Consider the following 27974-nt stretch of genomic DNA (forward strand, 5'->3'; position numbering starts at 1 on the left):
GAGATTTAAAAAAAACTCATTTTTATTAAAGACAGACATTCAAGTTGTTAATAATGAAATAATACAAATGATCATTTCAGTCCATAAATGCAGTATACAAGAGAACCCTGAAGATACAAATGTTCAGTGGTGTTGATAAGAAGACAAATACATCAGATGCCATGCCACAGTACTTCCTAAAAGCCACCCAGATGCCCCTTGCCCTTTAAAGAAAAAACCCATGAAAGTATCTGATACTAAAGAGAGAGCATATGCAGACAGGGCCTGTATTCTAATAAATAAAATGCGGTGTAACTGCCCTGCAGTTTCAATAAGATCACTGAACTTTAAACTTTAAGAAAGAGCTTCTTTGTTTGAAAAGTTAAATGATGAATCGGGGTGATTTTTGTAGACACCCAGAAAATAAAAAATACAAAATGCTAAATTTCAGACCACTTCCTCGCTCAGCATTCTTTCCCTTTGTATTTACCAGCACCAACTGTCATGAGCTAACTTTCAGCCACACACAAGAAACCCCTTTTTTATTGGATTGCACTTACTCTAAACCATTTAGTTCAACATTGCATCTAACACTGGACATACAGACTTAATCTTTAACTACATGCTTGTTTAGTGTTTTGTTTTTTTTCTAAAATGTTTACGCCCTTTTTTGTATAAAAAAAGAAACTTGAAAGTCAGTAGCTGATTTTAAAATCAGATAAATACATTTTGCTGTCCAGCAACAAAGCACAGAGCTTCAAGTTTGAGCTCCTGGCTTGTAAGATTTGAAGCCTTTCTGCTGCCTATGAGTCATCAGGGTGAAGAGAGGACATGTTTTTTTTTTATTGTTTTTTTATTTTTTTAATGGAATCGGCCGACCTATCAGCTTTTTATCGTGGGCTCTCTAATTATCATTAGAGCCTGGGTGGGGGTCGAGAAGGTGGGGGTCCTGGTGGACCCGGGGGTGTGCGAGTTGGGGGTGGACACGGAGGTGGTCGTACCATGGATGGGGGTGCCCTTGCAGGTGGTGTGGTGCTCGAGGGTGGTGTGGTACGGGGCCCTCTCGACGGGGGCTTCGTGCGGGGAACGGAGTAGGAAACCAGAGGTTGCTGTTCAAAAAGCGGAGGAGCGGGCGGAGCCGAGGGAGAGCAATGTGCACGAGGAGGGGCCTGGTTGTTTGGGGTGGACTCTCCATCTTTGACGCGCTGAAAGCGAATACAGCGGCCCTGCATGACAAACGGAGAGAGATGGTGGTTTAAAAAAAAACAACAACTGCTACACATTATCATTTAAAAGCAGAACGCAGATTAAAATACAGTGCATCTCTGTGCACTGGCACTAAGCTTTTAAGAGCCACCAGCCAAGATGGGTTGCGTGAGACTTCTCCCAGCTTTACTAACACAAGGATGTGTGTTTTAGGGCCTGGAGGGCACACAGAGCTGCTTGTGTCTGCTGTCCACACCTGCACTACAATAGCTGTGATTTTAGCAAAGACGCTGCGTTATCACACAGGCAAGTACACACACACAAACACACACACAGGACAGCTTTTTCTGTTTCCCCTCCTCTTCTCTTGCAGCTCAGCAGTGACTAGTCCTTTCTTGGCGTAGAACAGAAAGTGGTTTATGTCTCTTATGTGCTTGACTTGAAGGAATGTAAAGGAGGGATTTCAATATCACCACAATAGTTAACAGAAGCCATTTAGCATTTTAACATAATTTACAAGTCAGGGAGAATGGAACGCTTCTCTTATTGTCCTCTCTGTTCCCCTGCATAGCATCCCTCTGCAGACACACACATGCATGCTCACTTGTCCTGCTCAGTCAGTGTGTGAAGGATGGAGAGTAGGTCTCTGTGTCACAGACCCTTGGTGGTCTGATTATAACACCTTATTAAACAGAGAGGCCCTAAAGTCACACAGGGGCCATTAAGAGGGCCTCAGCAGCAGTAGCTTTGTAACTGCGGGGTCATTGTGTTGTATGTGTGTGTATGAAGGGTGTGTAATTGATTGGGGGCAGGCCGGGCGGGAGGGGGTGCTGACTGCTTTGGTGTTGTTGCCGGGCCGCTGTGAAAAGGCCAGTTTGTGAGCAGCAGAGCAGCAGCACAACACCAGAGAGAGCATATGGACACAATGAGAGCACAAGCTCATGAATATGAGTATGTTTATGTGTGTGTCTGTGTGCGAGAGAGAGAGACTGTAAACATGCATCCAGCAACATATGGCCTCGAATGGAGCCTCTGAATCTCATGAATAACAGAAAGAGAGGTGGAGAAACCTTCATTAAGGTGATATGGACATATAAGAGCTATGTGAGAGGTCAACAATGAGTCACTTGTGATGGTCACTCTCCCTGTTTGCCCCTGTGACTGTGTAATATCTGTCCCTACTTTATCACCCCTCTTGGCATTTGTTTACTTCTGAGCCTCAACTCCTTTTCAGGAGAAAAACAAAGCCCTGAAACACCTATAGCATCCCTGCTTGCACCACTCTTCTGACAGACACACACACAAAGCAGATTGTTTTGTACGCTCAAGGGGAACTCTCCCTCTCTCACACACGCACACACACACACACACACACACACACACACACACACACACCACCATTATAGTAAAGAAAACAGGAAAAAGAAGAGCGGAGACACATCTGACCTGACAGCTCTGCCTGTCACCTCGCATGACATTACAGCAATTCACTCACATAAGGAAAATGCTCCGTGCGAACTCACGAGAGTTAACGCACTTCATTGGGAGTTTAGGGTCGATACAACACAGCTCTGTAATGTCACATTTTGAAATCCCCCCCCACATAAATGATTATAAAAGGGCGATACTCAGTGCATTTAAATGATACCTACCAAACATTTTTGGTTACTGTGGATCAGTGTTTCCCAACAGCCCTATCATTTTATCTTAACTACCCTTCCCAGAAACAACTTACACTGGCACTAAGAAGTAGTTCCCATGAAAACAGCTGACAACCTTTTCTGTTGATTATTCATAATACCACTGAAACAGATGCTGCTGATTAAACTATTTATTTACATTTCAACTTCCAGTGTGCAAAATGAACTCTGTGATACTGAAACACTGTGTTTTCTGTTGTGGTGGAAGAAACTTAAGACATACACAGATGTGTGAGAAATTATTGAAGAACTTCAAACCCTAGAATTTACACTGAGGAGTTCGAGTGGCCCTATTATGCTTTGGGAGGGTATCTGTGCACTTTCCCTTTAGAGGAAAGAGTGACTGTAAAGTGTATCCTGAGTGGGAGTGTTCTCCTACTGGATTGTTTGATTTGGATGAAAATGGTGTGACCCATGAATCAGCCTAGTAGAATGCCTGTGGGAGATTTGCTGTGATGTGAAGAGACTTTATTTTTCATGTAACATATTTAAATTTGTGTAAACTAATACTTCCAATAAAGTGGTGGGAAGAAAAAGAGAAAGGGGAGGGGGTTAGAAGAGGAAGTGCTCATTTGTGCAGTCTGTTCATGAGAACAGAGAGTTGGTGACTGCCCTCTGGCCTGTACTGTGTGACAAGAGCCATCAGCGCCATCAGCTCCGGGGACAAAAGAAGGGAATCTCGTCTGTCACAATATGGCTCGTGGCCTTTCAACTCCCCATCTGTTTGCGTGATGCTTGCTTAGGAGAAGTGACATGCACGTTACAGTAGCGCGCGCACACAAATACACGGAAATGCACGCACACATGGCAGAAAAAGAGATAAAATGCAAACTTGGAGCGTGGCAGAAACTGGCAGGCCGCTGATGGCTGTTTGCAGAGGCAGCGAAGTAGGAGTAATGTGGGGAGAAAGCAGGACAAGACCTCTTGAGCTGCTGGTTAACAAGCTGGACTGGGAGGTGTGATAGTTAATGCTCTCTACTGCTGTACTTTTTGCCACCACACTGGGGCTTCTTAATAACCAGCTGTGCTGAGGTTTCTGGGTTTTTAAGAGCTGTTTGTTGTTTTTACTGTGTGGAAGATCCAAGCCTGAGTTTATCAGCGATGAGCAATCACTGTCGTCTTTCATGTCTGATATGGCTATCAGCACCCGTTCTAAACATTCTCTCTTCCTCTGTAGCAAAAGTGAATCCCCCCCACCCATTTTTTTCCATGTGAGAAGTAGCGTTTTTGATTTTTCTCAGTTAATGGCGTGTGAAAGGAGCTGGGTGGGGGTCATTGTTGAGTGTCTGTGAACCGCAGCCCCACAGAAAGTGTCTGACAAAGACTCGAGAAACATGACAGAGATGAACTGTTCTGCGCAGTGAAAAAAGAAAAGATGTGTAGGATGGAAAGACAAGATAAAACCAGCGGTGGCGACCACTTTTACAGACTTCAGATGGGAGCAGACACACACTCACACTGTTGCACAGTAAAGATGAATCATGTCATTGAAGAGCACAAATCGATAAATTTTACAGCGATGAGACCACAGCTATGAGAAGCGACAATGACACCATTTACAACGGAACAGATGTTTCACCATGACAACCAGTGTGATGATGAAAACATGTCTTTGGGGGGTTACGAGATGCCAGACGCGGGGGTCAAGGTTAGATAAGAGGGACCGCTCTGCTCTCCATCTCGTTCTGTCACACTCAGTTGCAGGAAACGTAGTGATGTCATGATTCAGGACTTTTCAGCAGTGGCAGTAATGTCCAGTAATAGCACATTCAATAGTTTCTTTTTTTTTCTCTAAAACATAAACAAAGTATGACACAATTTGTATATATTTGTTTACTATAATCATGACTTAACAGTAAACAGTGATGGTGAAACATGCTATTTGAAACCTCAACAGGAACCATGTCATTTTCTGCGAGTCAGAGGGAAAAGTACATAACAGCACAGTACGCCTTGTGTGTGAACAATTGCAGCTTTGACAAAGAGAGTCCGGTCTGTACCTCACTATTTCCCCTGTGAATGTTTTTCCACATGTGTGTGTGTGGGTGTGCGTGTTGAGAACTGGGGTGCTGTGTTAAAGATTTTCCTATGTCTTGATGGTGTCGTTATGCAGCGTGGCAGACAAAAGAAGGATGCAGATGCTCTACGGAAAGACAGAAAACCTGCTATTTAAAAGGCAAGCCCCCTAAATTACTCGTAATTAGCAAATTATAGCTTTGTGTCAGCCGTTGTGCATCTTTGTGGTTTCTTAAATTGCAGAAACGGATGAAAATGTAACTTGACTGTAGGCAGAAGCAGGCTCACCTCGTCTCCAGGCTGCGGTCTCATCAGAGATACCTGGTCATAGCCTCTCCTGAACAGAGCCCAGATAGCGTCTAGTTTCCCCTGGAGAGTCAGGAAAGTGAATTAAAAATGGAGGATTTATAATGAAACAAATATGATATATAAATAAGAACGATTTAAAACAAAAAAGTTAATCTAAATGAATTATTTTTAGTGTGGTCTGCCAAGGTCCACAGACAGAGAATGAGACTAATTATAATGTCAAATAATGTATGAGTTTTTGAAAAGGACCTTAATACCTTAATATCTAGTGTGTCATATTTAATACATGAGTTTTTGTGAGTTTTTGAGAACATCATCAGTGTGATTTTTTTCCTCCTGAAAACTTACATAAGTTGCAATAAATTGCAAAAGAAATGGATAATGTAGCAAATGTGATAAAGAAATTAAAACTACAAATTAATATTTAATTAAGCTTTAAAATGTGTCAGATGGTTCAATAAATACTCTATTTAAAAAAAAACTATTTTAATTTTCTGGCAATTATTTGCTTGTCCAGCTCTTAAAAGGGTTAATGTACCTGTTTATCTGTATATCATTTTTTTTTACTAGATCCTGAAATATACAATCAATTATCCATATGTTTTGATTTTTGTTTGTCATAAGATTTTTATTTAGGTTAGGTGCTGTATATTTTGTAGCTTTATATAAAGATAATTAGAGATGACTTCCTCTCCTGCATTGAGGTTGAATAAAGTAAGCTACAAACATAAACGGAACATTTAAAGAGTGTTCCTATGGTAAACTTACCTGAATGGGGGTGTACCACCTCCTCTGTTGTGGGGGTCGACGGGGAGGCTTTCGAGGCTTGGGCTCATAGGGTTCAAATTCCTGCTCTGGCATCTTCACAACAGCATTCTTAGGTTTGTCCAGCTTCGCACCTTCCTCTGTGGATCCTTTCTCCCCCCATCGCACCTTAAGTAGGCAAGAAAAATATAATATTTTTTTTCCGTTTGCCTTTTGCAAATTCTGAAAGTTGAGAGTGAGTGAGCGTACCTCCATCCGCTTGATGCCACCTACTCCTCTTCCTCCATAATATGAAGCATCCACTGTGGGCCACTTTTTCTTGGGCAAACCATCATCGTCATCTGACTCCTGTTAGCGAGGCCTCAATGAGGATACGGCTCATATGCTTAAACACTCTGTTATTACTATTACTTTACTATATTAACTGAAAAAATAAGAAACATTGCAATAGTCCTGAATTCTTATGCAAATCTCTGAATAGAATGAAAGAAAGGGAAAAGAATTGCGACAGGTTCATGTGACAGGTGACTTACAGGCTCTGGAGGAGGAGGTGGTGGAGGTTCTTTGATCACCTGAAGAAGAGAAAAATAAATTAATAATATAGTGTAAACAAAAAAACTTCAGTGTAGTCGCTTTCCTGAAAAAAGAGGTCATTTGGTCTGTCAAACTTACCACAGTGCAGCAGAGAGGCCAGAACCACCACATCAGCAGCAGAGCCAACAGCAGGAACACCACGAGCAAGGATATCAACACGATGGTGCCGTCAAACTGCGCAAATGCAGATAGATGGTTAAACAGGAATAAAACACAAGTGACGTGAAAACAAAGGGAAAGTGAAAAGCAAAAGTACTCACAGCCTCCTCTGATGACAGACACAACAGAGGAGAATTCAGAGGGAAAGGAGAGATGAAGATAAAAGAGCCAAAAGAGAAATAAGACAGCTGAAAGAAAGTTTTTTTCCAAAGAAAAAAAAAGGCAGCATGCCAGAGAGAAATATTACATCTAATGTTGTGAAGCTGTAGTGTAAGCTATACTGGATCTACTTACACATTCAGTAGTAGTGATGTGAACAGAGCTGGTGATATAGGAGAGGCCTTCATTCATGCTCACCTGCAGGTAGATCACCCTAAAGAAATACAAAAAACAACACAAGCCGGCTGCTGACAGAAGTGCTGACATATCACATCTGCTTGTATGAACACATTCACGGTGTAGCTTCAAGCTACTGTAAAAGTTTAACCAGGTGCCAAATACTTTCTTGCTTTGTCCATACTTGCTCCATTATAAGCAAAAACACAGAGCTAAAAGCATTCGAAGAGGTCAGCGAGGTCTCCACCCACGGGAGGAATCTCTTCTACGTGGACTGGACGCAGACCTCTGATGTGGAAACCACAGACAGCTAAAATGACTTCTAATTGTACAGCATTCAGCACTGATATGTGTAGCTGTTACTACTCAAGTACAGGAAGGTCGGACACAAGGGTGGGAAAAAGCAAATCATTTTAGATGGGAAGATGATAGGATAGAAATGTTGATGGAAATGAAACTGTAAATAAAATAAAACAAAGGCCAAGACATTTGAGCCACATATGCTGGCAGGGGGTTAAAGAGCAGGCTGCTGGAGTGTAGAAGAAGAATGGAGAAAGACTTCTTGCGCTTGTTCTAATGGTTTAGGGCGACAGAGACAAGGGGGGTATTGAGCTTTGGGTTAAGTTTGAGGAGGGGGCGGGAAGGCGGAGGTCATTGCAGGGTGGTGGGATGGCTGGGAAGACGAAACAGAGGCGGGGGATGGGAGAAGGAAAGCCTTTCCTCATCCACATCCCCTCAGCGCTCCACGCCACTGTAGCTCGTCTCATAACTCATGCTGACACTGACTTGGGAATAGGAAATTGGCGGTGCAGGTGCCACTAATCTTTTCTTCTGCGTCTTCCCTCCTTTTTCTGTCTCTCCTTCCCCATCCTGTGGTCAGCCCTCCTTTCAGGCAGGGGACAGGGGGCTATCAGCTCCACGCTGACAGAGAGATCTCAGCCCCTATCAATCATCAATCTGCCCACTATATATGTCTTTGCCCCACATATGTGTGTGTCTTTGTGTGTGCGCTCAGGAGGGGGAGCTGCATCCGGAAGGTTCCCAGTCAACACAGATTTGTGTGACAGGACCACCAGTGCCTTCATTCTAACCGACAGTGCGACTTGGGTGAGACAGGAGGAGAGTGAGGGTCTTTGGGTGAAGGGGTGATGCTGGAAGCCGGAGTCCCTAAGATCTCATGTAAAGCTGAAGACCTAAGAATTCCTCAACAGGAAGCTGTTCACATATCTAAAGTGTAATAACTTTAGATATGTGAACGAATAATTAATTTCATCACTGGTTTATAAAATTGCATAAAATGGTCTTTATAGTTTTAGTATAATCCATTAACATGAAAAAGTGTGCACCAATTAAGCTTTTTTTTTAAGCTTGTTGCATGTTATTATTTTATAATAACATGCTTATAACATAATAATCACATATCTACTGATGTTTAAGAAGCTGAATTTATTTTCCTTAATAAGTGATTTAAAAGAAATCCATCTATTCCAGGGTTGTGGGGGGGCTGGGGTAGCCTGGCTGGTAGACTATCCCAGCTACCATAGGGCAAGAGGCAGGGTACACCCCGGACAGGTTGCCAATCTGACACAGGACAAACACAGAGAGACAGACAGCCAGTCACACTCATTCACACCTATGGGCCATTTAGAATCACCCATTAACCTAACGTAACCTTTGGATGGTGGGAGGAAGCTGGAGTACCCGGAGAGAACACGGGGAGAACATGCAAACTCCTCACAGAAAGGCCTCGGCCAGGACTCAACTCAGGACCTTCTTGCTGAGGCAACAGTGCTAACAGTGCATCACCATGCTGCCCGATTTCAGTTCAATGTTTTTTTTTTCCCTTTTATTTTTTTTTTAAATGAAATGTTTGAAAAAATGTTCTGTGAAACTGAAAACTGAAAGCCTCACTCTACATTTCCACTTCTGTTGCACTGAACTCATCAGCCAGCTGTTGGCCTTCTCTCTGGACCCTTCAGCCACCCGCAGCTGACTTGCTCTTTAGTAGCACTCAGGGTTTTAGGCAGTATCGACTCGGCTCTAATGGGCCTCCGTTACATGGAAGGACGCCTCCTTCAGGCATCACTGCAGAGTGTAATGATGCTGCCTGTTTTGCTCTGCTCTCAGGAGGAGCAGCTCCACCTGCTACAACAGCACACCAGCAACAAAGAACAGACAATAAAGCAGAGATACGTACAGGGTATTTGCTGGACTTTACATTCTGTCATTATGTCAAACCCTAAACAGTTATATGCCAGTAATGCACTACTTTTGTTGTTCGGTGTAAAATATTGTTTGTTGTGTCAGTTTCTTGAGTTCTTTGGAGAAAAAATATTTCCTCCTTATCTCTGAGCAGTGGTTCCCCATCAAAGCAGTACTTTTCACTGGCGGATAAGAGAAGCTCAAATCATGCTAAAAAATCTGAGTGACAGAAACAAGACAGATGATGACTGGGAGGTGTCTGAGGCCACAGGCCTGAGTGTATAATTATGCACAAGACTGCAGGCAGAGGGGATGGAAGGGCTGCTGGGCCTTTATCCTCTCCAAACTCAACCCACAGCATCTCTCTGTCTGCCCCGCAAGGAAACTCTGCTCTGAATTACCAAAGGCAAAGCTGGAATCCCTCAGAGGAAACTTTACACTGCCCCGCTGACTCCACTCACACTTTCTCTCTGCCAAAGTGCCAGACAGAGATTAGGAGCATCACACACAAACACGCAGGAGTTGTGAGGTCCTCTCGAGCAGGCTCTCATTAAGTCATGTTCCTGGGCTCTACTCCTGTTGTCCCCTTGTGATTGGTGTCTGGCTTCGTTAGCTGTGACAAACATTGATTGATCACAGACACACAATGACTTTGGCCCTAATTTGTTCAAGGACGGCAGTCTTCTGTGTCCACACCAAACTTGAGAGCAGCTGGCAAATGTCCGCATTACAGCTGTACGGGGATAGTTCAGAGACTGGAGCCACAGCTGAGAAACAATCTGAGGTAAATAAGGGTGGAAAACAAGATGTGAGATGTGCTACTTACTTCCCCACTTCCTTTACCACAGGAGCAGGGCACAGCAGAAAGGTGTCCTCTATTCCAGCTGGTCTCTCATCTACATGGGGAAAAGCAAAAATCACACTTCGTAAAGAACTTTTTTTTTTTTTTTTTTGCTTCTGATACTTATAAGTTTTTCTTTCAATCATGCCAAAATCATGCCCAACATACAATATTTGGCATTTAAGCATTTTTTGCCCCATCCTTAAAATAGAACCACAAGAATGTTATAAAATGGCAATTCCACAGCTCACTGGATGGATTACAGCTGAAACTATTAGGGTGGAAAATTAGTTCTCAGTAGAACTTGATTTTTATCTTAGAAAGTGAAAAGCTTCTGGCAACAATCCTCAGAGAGGATTCTGGGTGGAACCATTATATCATGGATGGGTTCATCCGACTGCAGGGGTTCATGCCCTTTGTGTTTGGTTTGAGATAAAGTCCACTTAAAGGGTTTCTGGTTATCAGATAATTATCTGTAAAAATCTAAATAAATAAGTAAATAAATCACACCATATTTACCAGAAATTGCTACCTTTAGTTCTGACCGCTCGCTTTCACCATGGACCTTAACCTTACAGCCACCAAACCTCCATTTCTCTGTCCAACTGACCCAACTACCTTTGTGGTAATGACTGTTGACTGTTAACCCCACAGAGTCCAACTTTCTGTTAAAATGTCCTGAGAACTCTAAGGGAGGACGTTCAGTGGAAACAAACTTGACCTGCCATTGTGTGGCAGTGTGTGACAAACTGAAATGCAGGAATTTTTTTTTGAGAAGTGCAATCTTGAAATGCAAAATACCTACCCTTCTTTCCAGATATGTCTTCTTGTGACTTTTCCCCAGAAATAAAATTATGAAGAAATAACCATTGTGCAAGCATCGCCAGTGCACAAGTCCAAGCGGTGTAAATAGGGCTTTTTAGTGATAAAAAAATAGCAACAGCACTGGGAGCAGCTCAGAGTGATCCAAGAAGGAAGACAGAAGATGGGAGATCTGCCAAATCTGAACTATTCTAATATAAGATTCAATCTGGGAACAGGGTCCTGCTTAATGGCAAGCAGGAGAAAACGATGCATACTATTTATTATAGTGTTCTTGTGTACATCTGCAGAACTTACCCACAGTATGTGTATCATTTAATTTGAAGCTGCAGAGGACCTGGTTGATGTTTCTTGCATGGAGAAAGCCATTACCCCTAACAACCACCTGGAAACTCTCTGAGAGAAAAAATGGGTTCAGACATCAGGAACGATTAGTTATACAACCACTTATGAGAAACAATGGTAATGCATATATTTTTTAGCTGCACAAGAGTCATGAAAGATCAAATTATTGTTGATGGACTGCAGAAGAAGTATGCAGTCATTGTGGGCCAGACAGCCAGTCCCTTGCTCTGCTGGGCTCAACTTGAGCAGTGAGAACTTGTGCATGCCTCATTACTGCTTGTTTATATCTGTGTGCTTGTGCGTGTATGTGTGGAAAGGCCATAATATGCTCCAGTGGTGCTAATGCTAAAAGTGTTGCTATTCAGAAATATCTCAGACTGTGCAATAGCCAGGAGGTGTGTGCGTATGTGTGTGTGTGTGTCTTTTGACCTTTAATTTCCCCTAGGCACTGTTAAAGTGCACTGACAGAGGCTTGCCAGCATATGCTGGAGTGTCTATGTGGCTGCTTCCCAGCATATGTTAAAGAGCGGGAAAAAAAACACTTGCTTAAAAACATGCCTGCTGGGCTGACAACAGCACAGTACTGTCAAAGTAGGTCTGACCTTACCTATGGCACTACCACACGGCGTTAGCTCTTGTGTGTGCCTGTGTGCAGATGTGTGTGTGCGCTGTAATTCTGCTTCTCCGTGGAATGTGCAGGCATTTGCATGTGTTCAGTGTATGCATGAATGAAAGTGTGCACACATGTGAACTGAGGTTTCCTCTAGCATTATCCTGGCTAATCGAAGGGAACATTTGCCAGCAACATCTTTAACATTTAAAGCTCCAGCGTGAAGATCACTGGATAAAAACATCACAGGTTGCGGGGTGTATATGTGACAGTATTTCTTTAAAGGTCAGACAAGCTGCCATGAAAGCCATGAATACAGATACAAAGACAGAGAAAGAGCTGAGAAGACAATTGAAAAGCAAAGAAACACCAGTTTAGACAGATGTTTATGTGTTTACAGATGCTGCAAAAATGCTGAGTGCAGAATGAAGTCTGCAGACAATCCACGATTTACATCAGCAATGGAAATTAGAATTATACTCGCAAAATCATATTATAATGCCATGATTTAAAAACGCTACAAAAACTGCACCAAACTCCTTACTGTTCATTTTCATTCAGATAAAACTTTCAATGAATTTGATTTCTGCCAGTTTTACAAACAGCTGACCTCATACAGCTGTGTCTGTGCTTATTGACAGATTCAGTTTATCTTCACTTCGGTTTTATTTAAGAAACTTTATACAGTAAATCAATGACCCTGCGACATTACAGTAGGCAAAACCCAGTTCACTGACCAAAACCTGACCCAATCATATATAGGAAAGTAGTGGTGACAGTGGTGACATGATATAATATAATATAATATAATATAATATAATATAATATAATATAATATAAGTTGTGGTCTATGTGGTTTGCAGTCACAGCAAGCAAGCTACACCATGGCATAGCTCCCCCCCCCAAAAAAACAACATAGGAACAAATCAGGACCTCATTTATCCAAAAAAGTAAATATGAGAAGTCTATAATATTTCCTAACCTTATTTAAAAACAGATATTTTCAAATGTCATTGTCTGACTGATTGAAAACAGCAGTGTTTTCTCAACTAGAATTGTCTCAGTCACACAATCTATTATACACACACACCAGGCTTGATGTGTTAAAAGGTCACTCCTGTCAGACACATGGTGGATGAGGACTGGTGCTGCCCCACCATCACGTCCGACACATATGCTGCTGCCCTCTCCTGTCTGCTCTCTGCCTTTCCTGCATGGCAACGTGTCCATTTACATCCACACCTGAATGGCTGACAGGGATTTCGTTTTGTACGAATATGTGATTATACATACGAACACGCGTGAGCACTGTGCGTGTGGAGAAAAGGGGGTACAGCTTGTCCCAACAGTGGCTCTTCAATCACGTTAGTGCAAAAGGACAGTGAAGGACAGGGAGGGGCAAAGGAGGAAGGGACGGCGGGGAGAAAAGGGTCAGACGTTAATGAAAGCAGCAATCTCTCCTGTCATGTTAGATCTAAGGCCGTACTCTCACTGTCCGCAACGTGTGCTTGTGTGTGCGCGCTGGGAATCAGTGCTGTCATGTCTTATAGTGTGGCCCAACGTTCACTGTCCGGTCTGATGGCCTGTTTGCAGGCAGCTCGATCTGGTCACTTCACATCAATGTGAGGGACGTGTCTACACGCGTGCCAGGAGATGCGTGTGCGCTAGCAGACTAAAGACCATTTAAATGTGTGTGTTGGGGTAAAGCGTGTACGATATGCTATGTGACTACACGCGGGCCAAGAAAAATAACAATGAAAGAGACTGTCACAATATAAATGCGGGGTGTCAGTATGCATTCACGCTTCAATGCATGGCCTTGCTGTTCAAATTAAATTACATAGCTAAATGATAAAAACTGCTTTACTTTATAAGCTTTGAGTTTGGGGCAGGAGGGCTGGTGATTTCTCCACAATCTAAAGCCTTTTCTGGCATAATGTGAAAGCACTGGATGTCTGATTTCCATTGTATATGTGCACAAATCACAACAAAGGCAGACAAAGTGCACTATAAGCATGTGAGCATATTACAACTTAATTAATTAGGCCAGAGTAAGGCCTTGGTTAAAGCGGGTCCCTGCTTTCTTAGTTCACTGACCATTAGGCTGCTCATCAATCGAATAATAAATGAGGCTGCTGAAGGATATTTGGGCACACGTCGAGTGACACAAAGTCTCTTGCGCACTAACAGAAACTGTAATTATCATGTGAGAACAGCTTCTCCTTTTGTCCTTTTACGGCAACATTATGAATCTTCTCTCATCTCCTCTCTCCACATCCTCTCCCGTCCTTCATGTCTCATAATGGATGTTAATCTCCATCGGCTGTCCTGGTAGCAGGGCTGCAAATGCACTCCCTTAAGTGAGTCCTAATAAGGTCATGTCAAAGCTCATCCATCCTGCTGGCTACCCATAAAGGCTCTCTCTTAATGCCTCATGTCTTGCCTCCTACTTCCTTAAACTGCTGTCTAGGAGCAGAAGTGCTGGGCAGAGGAAGTGAGGGAGAGGACACGGTTTAAACCAACCCAAATGGCTATTTAGCATATACGATGTGGCAAACTAGGCCAGAGATGCAGCCATGCTTGAAGATTCACGGCTAATTCCTCTGACCAACACCCGCAGACCCCTCCTCCTCTTTTTTTTTTTGCACACATGCTGTGCTGAAGCGGCCATGCTAATTTCCCCCGGCCGTGAATGACAATACGCTCTCTGTCACTCTGCGGTCATAAGCATCCATGCGATTACTCAACCTCATGTTTCATTCCAGAGGCTTTGGATGACTGTCATCTGAAACAATCGCACACCGTGACTGCCCACTCTGTGAACTAGAAAGGGAAAACCCTGGCTCCTCACACCGCTTACCTCCTGCACACACGCTGGACGGCTCTGCAGCCAGAATCTCAATGCAGGACTTCTTAATTATCTGAGAGAGAGGGAATGGAAACAAAAAAAAAATAGTTACGTGATAACTCAGTAATTTAATATGATGTAATATGATTTTTATGGCTCTCTTTTGTATGTGTGTGACTGTTTATATGGTATACATGTGTTATGTGTGTGCCATACTGAGTCAATGATTCCTCTGAGGGCTTGGAAGCCTCCCCATACAGGAAACACATGTTCCACTGTGTCTGCAATAGTTGCAAGCTAGAAAAACATCCAGACATCCAGACAAAATAAGATATTTGCATTTTTATGTATTTGGAATATTTCTGATATCTGTCAGTGATCCTACCTGGGTCTGGTTGAATTCTTTGACTCCTACACAATAAACAATGGCTCCCATAGATCTGGCCCTCTGTGCCTGCAAATAAAAGAAAGAACAATTGCAAAGAGATTCTTGTGGTCTCGTGGAGCCACTAAAATCTCCCCAAAACCACTTTCTCAGATTTTCTCAGTTCACACAGCAAAGATTTAAAAACTGGTGTTGCACAACATGATGCATTCTCCAAAAAAGGGCATTAACTTTTACACATCAAGATTATTAATCATGTCTAAATAACTTTAGTGGTATTTATCATCTGTATTTGGGATAAATGTAACAATGACCATGGAGCACCCAAGAGAGCAGGTCTTTTGCATCCAAATGGCAGATGCACCAATCAAAGCTGGCGAAATATTAAAGTGGTTTAAAATATGAAAACCATAATAAGGGCCACCAAAGAAGAACAGCACTAATAACATAAAGTTAACAAACAGCTAACAGTAACAGTCCTCAGCCCTGCCGCAATATTTTCTCGACTTCCTCCAAAACGATTCTACTTTACAGCACATCTCACCTCTCTCTGTGCTGTGTCAAACTGCCACTCATTCAGCTCTCCGTCAGTTAAGGCGATGATGACGCTAGCAGTCCCTGCAGAACGCACAACTTTCACGTTCTCTGAAACTTTGCACTGCAATGTATGAAGCTTTCGGGTTGAAGCTTACCTTGTTTCTCTTTATAGATCTGTGCATTCGCCTACATTTAAAAAGAAAGGAATTCAACAGTAAGTTCAACAACAACCGAAACTCTCAGTTACAGATCATAGAAGACTTACAGCAGGTGATCATACAGTCTAACACCTTGATACTGAGGTAGAGTCAAGCCACAGATCTCACTTTGCACACTGTGGTCTGGCAAAGATGGGTGAATGTCTTTAAATGTTTTGCTTAAAAAACACATTCCTGTTTTCATAAAAGCAAAAAAAAAAAAATTAATAAAAGAGTAATTTCTTTTAGAATGCCTCTCTTAAATACTTAGCTCGGCACTTTCAGGAAGGAGCAAGTAATTCATGGTTTGAGACACACCTCATACTTATCTAATTGCTCTTGGTTCCAGCTGCCAGACACAATTAATGCTCAGTGGGTATTTTCTGGAAGGTTTATGAAGACTCAGATAGCGTAATTTAGACTGACTTCACCAGCGTACTGTGCTCTTAAACCCAGCCTTACCATCTCCAGGCCTAAGTTCATATACGTGTCTCCACCAGGGATAACCTTCCTCAGAGCCATTAAGCCTCCAGTGATGTCCTCCCTGAAGAATAAACAAACAGCCTTATAAAACATCCAGAAAGGAAGTCGCTTTTAAGAAAAGACATGGAGTAAATGGAATAAAAAGATTCAACTGAGTTGGAAAGTAACGTTTTGGCTCAAGTTTTACCCAAAGATAGTCCCACTTTTTGTATTCGTAAGGTTGCATGAAGCTGCATAAAATCTGTTAGCAATTATGCAATATCTTTTCTGATGATCTTGAAGGGTTACAAAACCAGTTTAACAGACAAAGATGAGTAAAGACAGCATTTGCGTACAGTACTTGTACGCAGATACAGACATAACATAAGGGATTAGTCAGTTACTGATGTGTAGAGTTTACCTGTTCTCGGTCAGTTTCATGATGATTTTTCCTTGTGTTGAGAAGACAATGAAGGACATTCTCAACATAGGGCTGGGAACACAAAGTGCTTTTGCGTTAATATGGACGAAAGGAGAAAACAAAATACTAAAAAACACATCAGTGACTAAATCCTGCTGGTACCTAATAAACTTTTCTGCCAGCTGCTCCACAAAGGAATAGATCTCTATCCAATGATGCTTCACGCTCCCAGACCTGGAAAATACCACAAACACAGACTTGTGTGATGTGATGCTGTAGCAGATTATTCCACCTAGATAGAAAAAAATGAAAAGAGAAAAGCTAAATTTGAGGTTAATAAACTGAGATTTATTTTCATGCAGTGATTTAGAGGTAGTGTGCATACGATTACTAAGGGTTTAATGATTTTTTAAAGAACAGCCGTTTATCTCTTACACAGAGAAGACCTTCTTCTGGTCACTTAATCACATTCCCTTGCTTTGGACTGTAACCTGTCGGCTGTGTGCTGCTGATTAGCCTGTTACATGCTGCTGCATACATGACAGTGTCCTTAATGAAATCGAGTCCCATGGGGCTGCTAATGGAGGCTAATTGCTGCTGGGCCAGAGGGTTGAGGTTAGACAGGGACAGATGTAGCAGTCTGCCTCTAGCAGGGACCACGAAGCAGGCAGCTGGCCTGTGTGTGTGTGTGTGTGTGTATAGTGGACATGCATGTGTATGTGGAAGAGTGCAAGTGTGGGTGTTTGACTGTGAGGGGGAACAGATGGTTCCACTGAGTGCAGCCAGCCCAACAACAGGTTGGGGATGCATGGAGTAAAAAGGCTGCGACATGAACAACAGAGGGACCCAGAAGTGACACTCAGCAGGGGGTAAAAGTGTGAGTGTGTGTGTGAAGGATGCAACATCAAACAGCTTGTAAACCAAAACTCTGCAAAGGTCAGGCCTCCGTGTGTACACACAACAGGGTCATGAGCAAAGTGAAAGTCTGAGCTGGTCAAATTTACGACAGCTATTTTACCCAGAACTGCCTCCTCCACTTTTCCCTTTCCCAAGAAGTGAAGGCATAAAAAAGTCCCCGATACAAAGGTTTACTAGTAAAAAAACCCCCATCTTAATCTTTTCTTAGAGCAGAGCTCCTATTTGGGAGCTATCTGGGTTTACTTGACCTTACCTGATTAAGTATAAAACCTAAACTTAATCTTTGAATAGGAAGTCATTATTTCATTATATTAAGAAAAAGTGTGTCCTCACATGGTACCAGTGGGTTTATTTTACAGGCTAAAGATATGAAGATATGCTTCATGAGGAAGCAGGGTGCTCTTTGTTACAAATACACAAAAGAGGTTTTAGTCCAGTGTGCAGAACAGGAGGTTATGTAACACACTGCCAAAAGTAAAAACTGTGTTTCATGTGTACTACTCATTAAACTGAGACTAAATCAAAGGCTTCTCTTGTTAGTTAACATTAACATTGCAAACTACAACCAATGAGAGGATGATTGGGCCTCATTTTTGTTACCAGTCCTTTTCCATATACAGAACTTCTGGTTTGTAAGTTGTCATTTTTTCTTTGTCATAATGAAAATATCTGCCAGGTCTCCCCAAATCCTTTTAGACCATTTAAATATAGTAGATTTTTAAAAAAGCAGTTTCTGACATTTTATTTGAAAACATATTGTTGATCCAACAATGTGCTTTTAAACTCCACAATTCCCCATCCACAGAAAAAGCACAACACATTCAAAGTCGTCTCCTGTGCTGAAAATTAAAGCAATCTTTCTACAATTTTAGCAATTACCCTTGAGTCTTCTACCTGCATTCCTAAGCCGTGAGATGCACAGTCTCCTTTTCCAAAACCAATCCAAAGCACTTGGATCGGTCAGCACAAAACTCTGTTCAGAGCCCAGCCATAAAACACAACACCTATTATTCCATTTGTGGGCAACCAGATAGTCAGAAAAAAATGCAGCCTGGTATTCGGTGCGGCTCAGACACGGAGTGCAGGAATGTAGGAAGCTGATGGTCGTTTTTCTAATGTTTATTTTGTGTATACTGAGATGCTACAGTGGAGCGTGCACACAGTCTCCCCTCAGCATGTCTCATAACCTACTGGAGAGTGTAGCAAAACCAAAACATGCAAACGTGATAAGCACTGATAAGTTGAAGTCCAGTTTAGAGATGATTTTGCCCTATTCTTTCTTAAATATTAGTCACTGTGTCGCATTTGATATCAGCCAAGAAATCAGTGCTATCTCAGGAGAAAGATCAACAGCTTCCTGAAGGCCTGCTGGAGCTTGCTAGACAGTCAAAAAAAGAAAAGGGGCGTATCAGAGGTTTGGCCATGCGTGACATGCCGTGCTCCCCAGGCTGCTCCTAAACTTTTTGAAGCAAAGGGTAAAGAGAGAAGAGAGGGGCTGACAGATGTTGCCGTGAACATTAAAAAGATCATCAAAAGTGTCGAGACCAAAGTAAAATGTCACTCAGCTCGTCCACCTCGCAGCTCATAGGTGGCGGTGGTGCACACGGGTCAGCCGAGGACATGCAGATTTTTTTTTTTTTAACCATTACCTCAGCATATTTTCAAATGTTATATACCACATTGTTTAGCTGCTTCACCACAAAATCACATCACTCCGTCTGTCGAGAACATAATTATTCCACTGAAATTATAACCTGCTAGTCTTTTACACAGCGAGGTCACAAATCCAACCATACCTTATGGCTTTGTTGTCATTCTCTCTCCTTATATCTGTCTACGTTGCATGTTTAGACTTGCTTACGGATCTGTGACCATGTGCATAAATCTCACCTTGCCGCTCACGCCAAAATAACAGAAACATGCCAATTACAATGTCTGAAATGACATGAGCTGGAGCGCAGGGTAAAATCATCAGGCCAGAACAGTGGCAGAAGCATCCACAGTGACCATGTGGCCTGAAAAAATGCTTTGAGTCACTAAGAGTCTGTAGAATTTCAGAAGATAAAGATATTTAAAGAGCGCCCTGATGTTCTTCTAACAGATAGTACTGATGTCAGTAATAGGGTAATGGATTAAATTCAGACTGGGGACCTTTGTTTGACATTCCCACTGTCTCAAACTTCATTTCCTGTCCACCCACCAGACAACTATGAGTTGAAAAAAAAAAGGAGGAAATACTTGGAAAGAGAAACAGGGACATTTTAGGATTTCTCTAAGACCTCTCTAAAGATGCAGGAGTACCACTTTACTTTAAACAGCAAAGTTTTTGCAGCAAACTTTCAAAGTGGAATTCTAACAAAACAGAGAAAAAAATGACTGAATTATCATCCTGGTGGATGATAAGAGCCAGGTAATGACAAAGAAGTTCAGCTGGAGGATGCGCCTTATGCAAGGTGTTTCATAACTTACACCAAAGCTGTGCATTTAACTAAAATGCATTAAGAAATCGTTTATCAAGCAGTAATATAACGATCAGCTGAGCCAACATCCAGTGTAAAAGGTGTATTAGAAACAATGTTTTTCTTGCGTTTGTTTTCAGTGCAAAACCCCACTCTTAGTCGTGACAGAAAGCCATTAGTTGATGCTTCTTCTCTTTATTGTGATGGAGCCAATGCTTAAAGTGATAACCGGCCCATATAGCACCGCTATGGGACAGCTGCAGCTGTGTCCGCAGGCGTCATCAGCCTGAAACTCTATCCATCCTGCTCGCCCTGCCCACATCCCCTCGGTAAAGCTTGGTCTTTTTGTCTCACCACTTTAAACCGAACTAAAAAGAAAAAGCATGCCCCGATGTCAAGAATATACTTCCAACTTAAATTTCAATCTGATTACTTGTATGTCCCGAAGAGACAAAACAGCGAGTTAAAATGATTTTAGGTATGTTTCTTTAAGTGAAGACATTGCGTTGCACAGATTTAAGATTCAATCTTGTGATTTGGTGCAAAAGCCAGTTTGATTAAAATGAAGACTCTAGGTATTTTTTCGACTTTACACGCTCACTCGCTTTTCTCAGACTCCGTTACATCAGGACGTCCGACTGATGCGCTCCGCGTTTCCAAACAACTACAAGGTTGCATGGCAATGCGCAGCGACCAGAAACTAACAAAGCAATAAATAATATCCGAGACTCACTTGTCCAGAACAAAATAGAGGTCGAAGGCGCCCTGGCAGGACCTCTCCTCCTCCTCCTGTTGCTCTCCCTGCAGCTCTCCTCTGACCGAGACATCGAGACAGAAAATTCCAACTACAGCCAAGACGAGGAACATGCGAGCCCGTGTTCTCGCCATCTTTCCCGGTTACTGTTGACTACTCCGGCACTACAACAACTAAAGAGCTTCACATCTCCCTATCATCCGTTTCCAGATGGACTCTGTGCACACACAGCCCCGTTTCCTGGTTACGTTTTCTTTCACGTTATTTTGAGTGCATTCAGTCTGGAAGAATCTTGTTAAGACCGAGCCGGCCTCTCCAAGTCTTCTCCTTCGATTGAGAGAGGAAGGGGGAAAAAAAGAGAAGCACAAAAGCTGGGCAGGATGAAGGAGAGGAGCGACACCCGAGGAGACACACAAAACTCCACTTTATTTTCCTCAAAAACTGTTACGGGGGCAGAGTGACCGTGTACATCCTCGTTTTGGGGATATTCTCTTTGGCTTTATCAGTTTGTCAAAAATAAAGTTTCTGAGGAGGGGAAAAAGTGTCATGTCCTACTAGTGTGGTTTGTTTTTTTGCGTTTCATAGTTGGAAACATCAGACGACCACAAATCAGATGTATTACACATAAATAATTAAATTTGTGTCCATGTCTTTTCTAACCAAAGGCCTAAAATCGAATATGGAGTCCTAGTCTATCAACACAGTCAGTGAATTGTATGGTGTTAATCAAAGAGTTCATAGCTTGTTTTAATTTGTGCCTTAAAGAAAATGAATCCAAAGAGCTGCTCAATACGTCATATCCACAGGACATGGTGCTGCTGAAAGGACGTCCAAGTGTTCCTGTGATTGTGATACGTTGCCACAAACGGAAGAAATTGGAATTCTAATCCAAAGTAAAACACTATTTTTAGTCTATAGTGTAAAAGTACTTTAACCAGACAGTTGGAGCGCGACCAAAGAGTCCCCCCTTCGAGGCTTCTGCGTCCCCACTTTCTCGTTACACAAAGTTGGCTCAGGAACTACCAGGACATTTACTCAAAAACCAAAGCTTTGATGCAGAATAATCATTAAATGCTCATTAGACAGAAACATTTAGTTTATGAATAATGCATTTGCCTGGTGGCAAACCCAGACCACCCTGCATCATGTCATGTAACAGCGGCCAATTTTACAATTTCCCACTGCCCACATTAGACAGTTTCCACCCATTTCTCGTAGCTAGACACAATGTCTCCAGAAACGTGACCAAGACCTCTCTGCTCAATCCCACATAGCGTGCATGTGCTGAAGTGCAGTCTCGAAGTATTACTCGCGTCTTTCGTTTAAAACCATGACATGACAGATTACCACAATGCACACATTATGATTTATATATGATTAATTGCATGCTGGCAAAAGAGCGGTCTGTCCCAGCGTGCTGCTTCCCCAGTTTGTGGTTTTAGTAACACTATCAAATTAACAAATAATCTGTAGAGACTTGATATGAAACATAAGAAAATTTGACTTTTGTCCATCAGCGGTGTATAGTGTTCACGTCAACTGTACAAGAGGGCATAAATGTGCGTTATTAACCAGCAATCACTGGTCTGTCCAAACAAACACCCACGTCTCCCCTTTCCCACTGAAGGGAACTGTAAACCAGACAAAGGAAAATTTACTAATAAAAGACTAATTTGAAGGCGCGTGTGAGTGAGCGTGTGCGCGAGCGCGCACGCGTTTGCATCAATGCGCCACGCTTCAGTGCGCTCTCTGAAGGGGATAAGTGGGAATGAGAGAGGGGAGAGACGACAGTGCGGAGGAAGATTCAGCCGGATAAGTAACTCGTCAGCAAGAAACGGGAAGGCTTCGTCACCGAGGTCCGCTGCACCTGCTGCAACTTCCTTGGCTCCCAAACGGCTTAAACATCCTCTTTCATGTCCGGCGGGTGAGTTCGCATGCCAACACAGGCATGTGCGTTTTTACTCTTAAATGTCAACATTAAAGGAAAAACCAAAAACCAAAAACTAAATCGGGGATTTTTAGATAGGTACCACATTCTGTCATGATGCTGCGCGGTTCAGCTGTCAACATTTTAAACCATAAAACCTAAAAGATCGCGTACTTTTAATTGCTCGGAGAGAGGGACAACAATAGTCACGCAATCTAAGAGCGTTTATGGTGTTTATAGGCTACATTATGGAAAACATACTGAACTTATCCTGCGCGTTGAGAAGGCAGCTGGACTCCACGGCAGATGTGGAGACAAAAGGAGTAACCGAGTGAAAAACTGAGACAAAGGACGTTGGAAATCATTTTGCCTCGACACCGGCTGCTCTTGCTACGCAGTGTTACCCTCGGTTTTACTAGCAAATAAAAAATAAAATACATTTGGGCTAATTTTTTTATTATTATTTTTTCATTACGATTTTGGAATTCTGTGTGGGCTTGGACCAGATCCAAACCGTCTAACTGCACATCGCACAAATCCAACCTTTTTTGTGTTTTATATAAAACACTTGTACTTTTTTGAGAAAAGATATAAATTATAATTACTATTTTAGGCCGATTTTAACAGGAAATATAATGAGATTGCTCTCCCCAGGTTATCTTGCCATTCTGTTAAACAACATGAATTTTTAACTATTTAGTAGTAACTTTTTCACCTTTACTAACAATAACTATTCCATTACAGTTTAACGATGGATCATACTTTCCTGCCTCGGTCCATCTGGACCGGCGACAGTAAATTCCTCCAGCATTCTTCGGATCTCTACACCAGCGTGGTCGTTACGCGCAGCATCCCTGCAGGCACGTGCTTCGGTCCGTGCGTGCTCCAGAACACTTTCTACGACTCTATCGCCTTCATAGCGCAGAAATCCTGTGACAAGGGAGCGAAATCCTGTGTATTCAGGGTGCGTATGACAAATTTGTGATAAACTGTCTTGCAGCTATACTTTGTAGCATCTTTACTGAGTTACTATATAACTCAACGGTGACATGATTCCAAAAGTAAAGGGTTTTTCAGATGTATATAGTTTTAAATGTTATACTTTACATCCAAGTTTTTGTGTTATTATTGGATTGTTTTTGACCAGCTGTATTTTGAGTGTTATTGTACTGACCAGTTAAAGAAAAGAAATGTGTATAAAATCCCCTCAGCATTAAAAGATGCAATCTGCCACCAATTAACTATTTAAATAAATTACAAGAAGGCTCTTAGAAAGACAGAATAAAAATCCTCTAAATCGGGAGACTGAGTAAAACATCAGGGGTTGCTATCAACAGGTCGATCCAGAGGCCATGCGTAATTCTGCCCTGGTGCTGTCTTGGTTGCGGCTCGTGCAAGCTGCGCGCAACGGCGAGGAGCAGAACACAGAGGCCTTTTTGAAAGGGGGTCAGCTGTACGTGCGGACTACCCGGGACATCCGGCAGGAAGAAGAGCTGCTGATCTGGTACGACCACGAGCTGTCTCATCTGCTGGGCTTCAGTGACATAGCAAAAGGGTCAAAAGAAGGTGAGACGGATGCCTGTGCACGATTAAATCAAATTTTATGTCACTCCAAAATTATTGAAATGATTAAAAACAGTCACATCATATTGTCTTTCGTTTCTCTTTCAGAATTAAAATGTGGGCGATGTAACCAGGTCTTCAAAAACGAGTATCCCTTCCTGGCTCACTGCCGATTCTTGTGTGCTCACGTAAAGACTGACACCTGGAGCCGCGAGCTTTATGAGCACAAACACGTGGACATTAAGAGGCAACGCCGAGTGACAGATTTCCACAACATTGCCAGAGATTTGGAACACAAAAGAACTGGAAACAACGACGACGCGGAGACTTCCCCGAAGAAGAGAAAGTATGAGGAAACTCTTTATCCAAAATGGAGAAAAACGGTTCTGTTAGAGAAGACTAATATTTCAAATGATGATAATATTACACCACCGACTAAGAGTTACGACCAGCCAGCAGGAGACAGCCCTTCAGCTGAGGGGAAACTGAAAGCTGACACCTTTAAACTGGATCTTTTGGAACGTAAAAGTGAGGAGCTTGTTCAAGGTGATGAATCCAAGGGGACTTTTACGCACGACAGAGAGCTGGACGCGCGGATGGAGACAGGAGGGGAGGGCTCTAGCATGCATTTAAGCAGCAACAGTGCATTTTCTCTGGTGATATCGAACAGCCAGGGCGAACAGAAAAGCGCATTTTGTAAACCGAGTAAAAGAAGTTCTCCTGTTGACCCCCAGGCTCACCCCAGCAGAGGTTCAACAGCCCCCTCTAGCCGCCTGGAGGAGATGACGAACACATTTACCTCTAGGACGTCTGTGGGATACAATAATCTGATGCCATCCAACATCCTGAGCAGTGACTTACAGACTGTACATTCTCCGGTAGCATTAAACACTGCTTTCCATTACGCGCCGGAGCACTGGTCTAGAAACATAGGCGCTCAGCTGCAAACCACATCTTCCCTCACGATCCTTCCTCCGACTTTTACCACATTCGGCGTGTCGGTGCAGAACTGGTGCGCCAAATGCAACCTGTCCTTCCGCATGACCTCTGACCTCGTTTTTCACATGCGCTCTCACCACAAAAAGGAGTTCGCCGCAGAGTCTCAGGTGCGGAGAAGAAGGGAGGAGAAACTTACCTGTCCAATCTGCCACGAATACTTCCGAGAGCGGCACCACCTGTCAAGACACATGACATCCCATAACTGAGACAAGAGAAGGGAAAGAAACTCTTTATTTATTACCTAAATGCTTCTCATATTTAACAAGCTTAGACTCCAACCCAAGGCAAGACTTTAGTGTATATCTTTGAATGTAGGTAGCTGTATAATAACAAAACCGATACACATGCCCATCACAGCTTGTCCACTAGATGACGATAGAGGTGCGTGTAAACTGATCTCAGTGCAGTTTGTCCACTAGTTCAGTATGTTAAGTTATTTTGTGCCTTATGGAACTCAGGAGGGACAGAGAGGTTTCAAGGACAGCTCATGATTGTCACAAATATCTCAAAGCAATCCTCTTATTTAGGCCATTTGCTTTTTCCTCGATCTAAATTGTACAGGAGGTATGGGTTGAGTGTGTATGCACATTCGTTTTAAAATCTAAAATTATATAAAGTGGAAATAAAAGTGTGTGGTGTATTTTGTTCCATCATCATATTGGTTAAAATCAGAGTGTCAGTTTTTCCAGTTCCAACAGGAGGCGACTGAGACCACCATTTGCCCCGTATTGATCATTCAGTGTGTTTAAATATATATTAGACACATTTGTTGTTTAATGTATGCACCCGTATAACATTCCTGTGGCATTTGAGATCTGTATCCAGCATTTTAGTGTGCTATTTGAACAAATGAGCTGAAAAATGCCATACTAAGCAGCTCATTTAAACCGGATGCCCGCTCAAAAAAAGAAAAAAAAATCAATTATTAGTTTTATAAACTTCTGAGTTATCATTCATCTACAGACTTGGATGTAATCCAGGTAGACTGCACCACTTTGAACTTGTGATTTTATGTTTATCCACCAATCCTGTGCCGCTTACTTTCCACTAGGGACAGGCTGTGGACAGATGGACATAAATAGTTCTCTGTTGCAGGTAAATGAGGCGAGAAGAAGGCATGAAGTTCATGGAAAAGTCAAGTGTAGACCTTGTCCTGTCAGTCTATAACAAAAGCAGGGATGTAGTTCCACATGCATTGTTTTCTACCTTATTTGATCAAGCCACTTTAACTCCCCAGGAAAAAGATTTCCTTCATTTTTTTTTTTACAATCAGTGGAAGAACATCGTCCACCTTTTATAACAGGGACTTAAACCTGTAGATGACACAAAAATTGCTCAATATCCTCTGACAATTTTATTTCTTTGAATATGTATTGAGTTTTAAACCAGCACTTACATTTAAGTAGCCCAAATACTTGTTTCCCTACTAAAATAATGGTTGATAAAAGGTCCCAAAACTTATTTCAATCTGGTAAAAAATGGAGGTTTTAGAGTTTCTAAAGGAAAATAAGATTTCACAATAAAAAGAAACCTAGTCTATATGATTAAATAGGCAATTAAGAGACACAGTATCACTCTATTAAAGCCATGTTCTAATAAACAGCACTATTGCTTCTCTGAACTCAGTAACCATGTGAGGAAAGAGCTATTTCAGCCCAGACACAGAAAATCCTCTGTTGTCTAATAATGGCCGTATTGGTCTCCTTTAATTGAACAGTCATCATATGGAAAAACAAATATTGTTCTTGGTCCCCTGCTTTCCTCGTTTCATTTAGGCTTTTAGGCATTTTGCGCTCTGAACGTGAGCCTAGACTACTGTGGTTTTCTTGGTTGGAATTGACCATTGTAAGTACTCTCCTGTGACCATGATTGCGGTTGACATGGGGTTCACTTTCTAATAGCAGACTGTAGGTCCAGACCGTAAATGGGATCAGTTAAGAAATTTGGTGGGGAGGAACAAAAAAAAAAAAAAGATTTGAATTTGTTCATTATATTTAAGCCAGCCTACATTAAAGCTACAACTTCTATTAATGTAAACATGATTTATATAAGCCCTAATTACAGTCATCATCCTAATTTAAAAGGAGGTTAGGCGCTGTAAATCGTAACATGGTTTTGCAGTTACTGAACATTTCCACTTGTGTGGAATGGAGAAAACTGAATCACGCTTTTGTACGTCAGGCATCTCTCCCTCCCCTCCTGTGTCACACGCCGCCATCTTCAAACGTGGATTTAAAGATCTCCTCTTTTCAAATTTCAGTAAAACAGAGCTACACTTTTTATTTTCAAGTTTCATTGTACCACTGACCTCCACCTTTTTTATTGGCTAAAAGGAAATGTTCAGCTGCTTCTACAGGGTGCTCTAAAAAGAGCGGACACAAACATAAAATGCATGTGACTAAAAATATTCACAATCTTTTATAAAAGACGCATCACTGTCTAGAGTATCTGTTGGTACAGATTTTAATAAGTCTGTCATATTTGGGAATATCTGGTTTTACTTTGACATTAAAGGATCTTCTCCTGCTGATCACTGTAAAAGCCACATGAACTTGTTCTGATTCATTGCTTTAAGACAATAAAACCTTCCCAAAATGGGTGAATACTCTTGGATGGAAAA

General features: G+C 42.1%; 2 protein-coding genes across 5 annotated transcripts; one reads left to right on the forward strand and one right to left on the reverse strand.

Annotated features, from left to right (window-relative positions):
- On the reverse strand, positions 1-25351 carry antxr1d (ANTXR cell adhesion molecule 1d). 4 transcript variants are annotated; one of them, XM_005474144.4, is made up of 18 exons: positions 25217-25351; positions 16897-16968; positions 16735-16806; positions 16314-16395; positions 15810-15840; positions 15662-15735; positions 15118-15186; positions 14949-15029; positions 14745-14805; positions 11227-11325; positions 10093-10162; positions 7023-7101; positions 6648-6743; positions 6509-6547; positions 6225-6323; positions 5979-6143; positions 5190-5270; positions 1-1205 (listed from the first exon to the last, which is right to left on the reverse strand). In XM_005474144.4, exons 1-18 carry the CDS (start codon positions 25225-25227, stop codon positions 894-896), a joined length of 1593 nt encoding a protein of 530 aa, XP_005474201.1. In that variant the 5' UTR covers positions 25228-25351; the 3' UTR covers positions 1-893. The 4 variants fall into 4 exon arrangements, with proteins under 4 accessions (XP_005474201.1, XP_025753304.1, XP_005474202.1 ...); XM_025897519.1 differs by having other exon boundaries at positions 16897-17026; positions 25217-25350; XM_005474145.4 differs by having other exon boundaries at positions 25155-25291.
- On the forward strand, positions 22519-25985 carry znf488 (zinc finger protein 488). The gene is made up of 4 exons (XM_013269090.3): positions 22519-22789; positions 23537-23756; positions 24130-24358; positions 24464-25985. Exons 1-4 carry the CDS (start codon positions 22779-22781, stop codon positions 25558-25560), a joined length of 1557 nt encoding a protein of 518 aa, XP_013124544.1. The 5' UTR covers positions 22519-22778; the 3' UTR covers positions 25561-25985.
- The last annotated feature ends 1989 nt before the right edge of the window (positions 25986-27974 follow it).

This window comes from Oreochromis niloticus, linkage group LG13 (assembly GCF_001858045.2).
Source record: "Oreochromis niloticus isolate F11D_XX linkage group LG13, O_niloticus_UMD_NMBU, whole genome shotgun sequence".
Lineage (NCBI taxonomy): Eukaryota > Metazoa > Chordata > Actinopteri > Cichliformes > Cichlidae > Oreochromis > Oreochromis niloticus.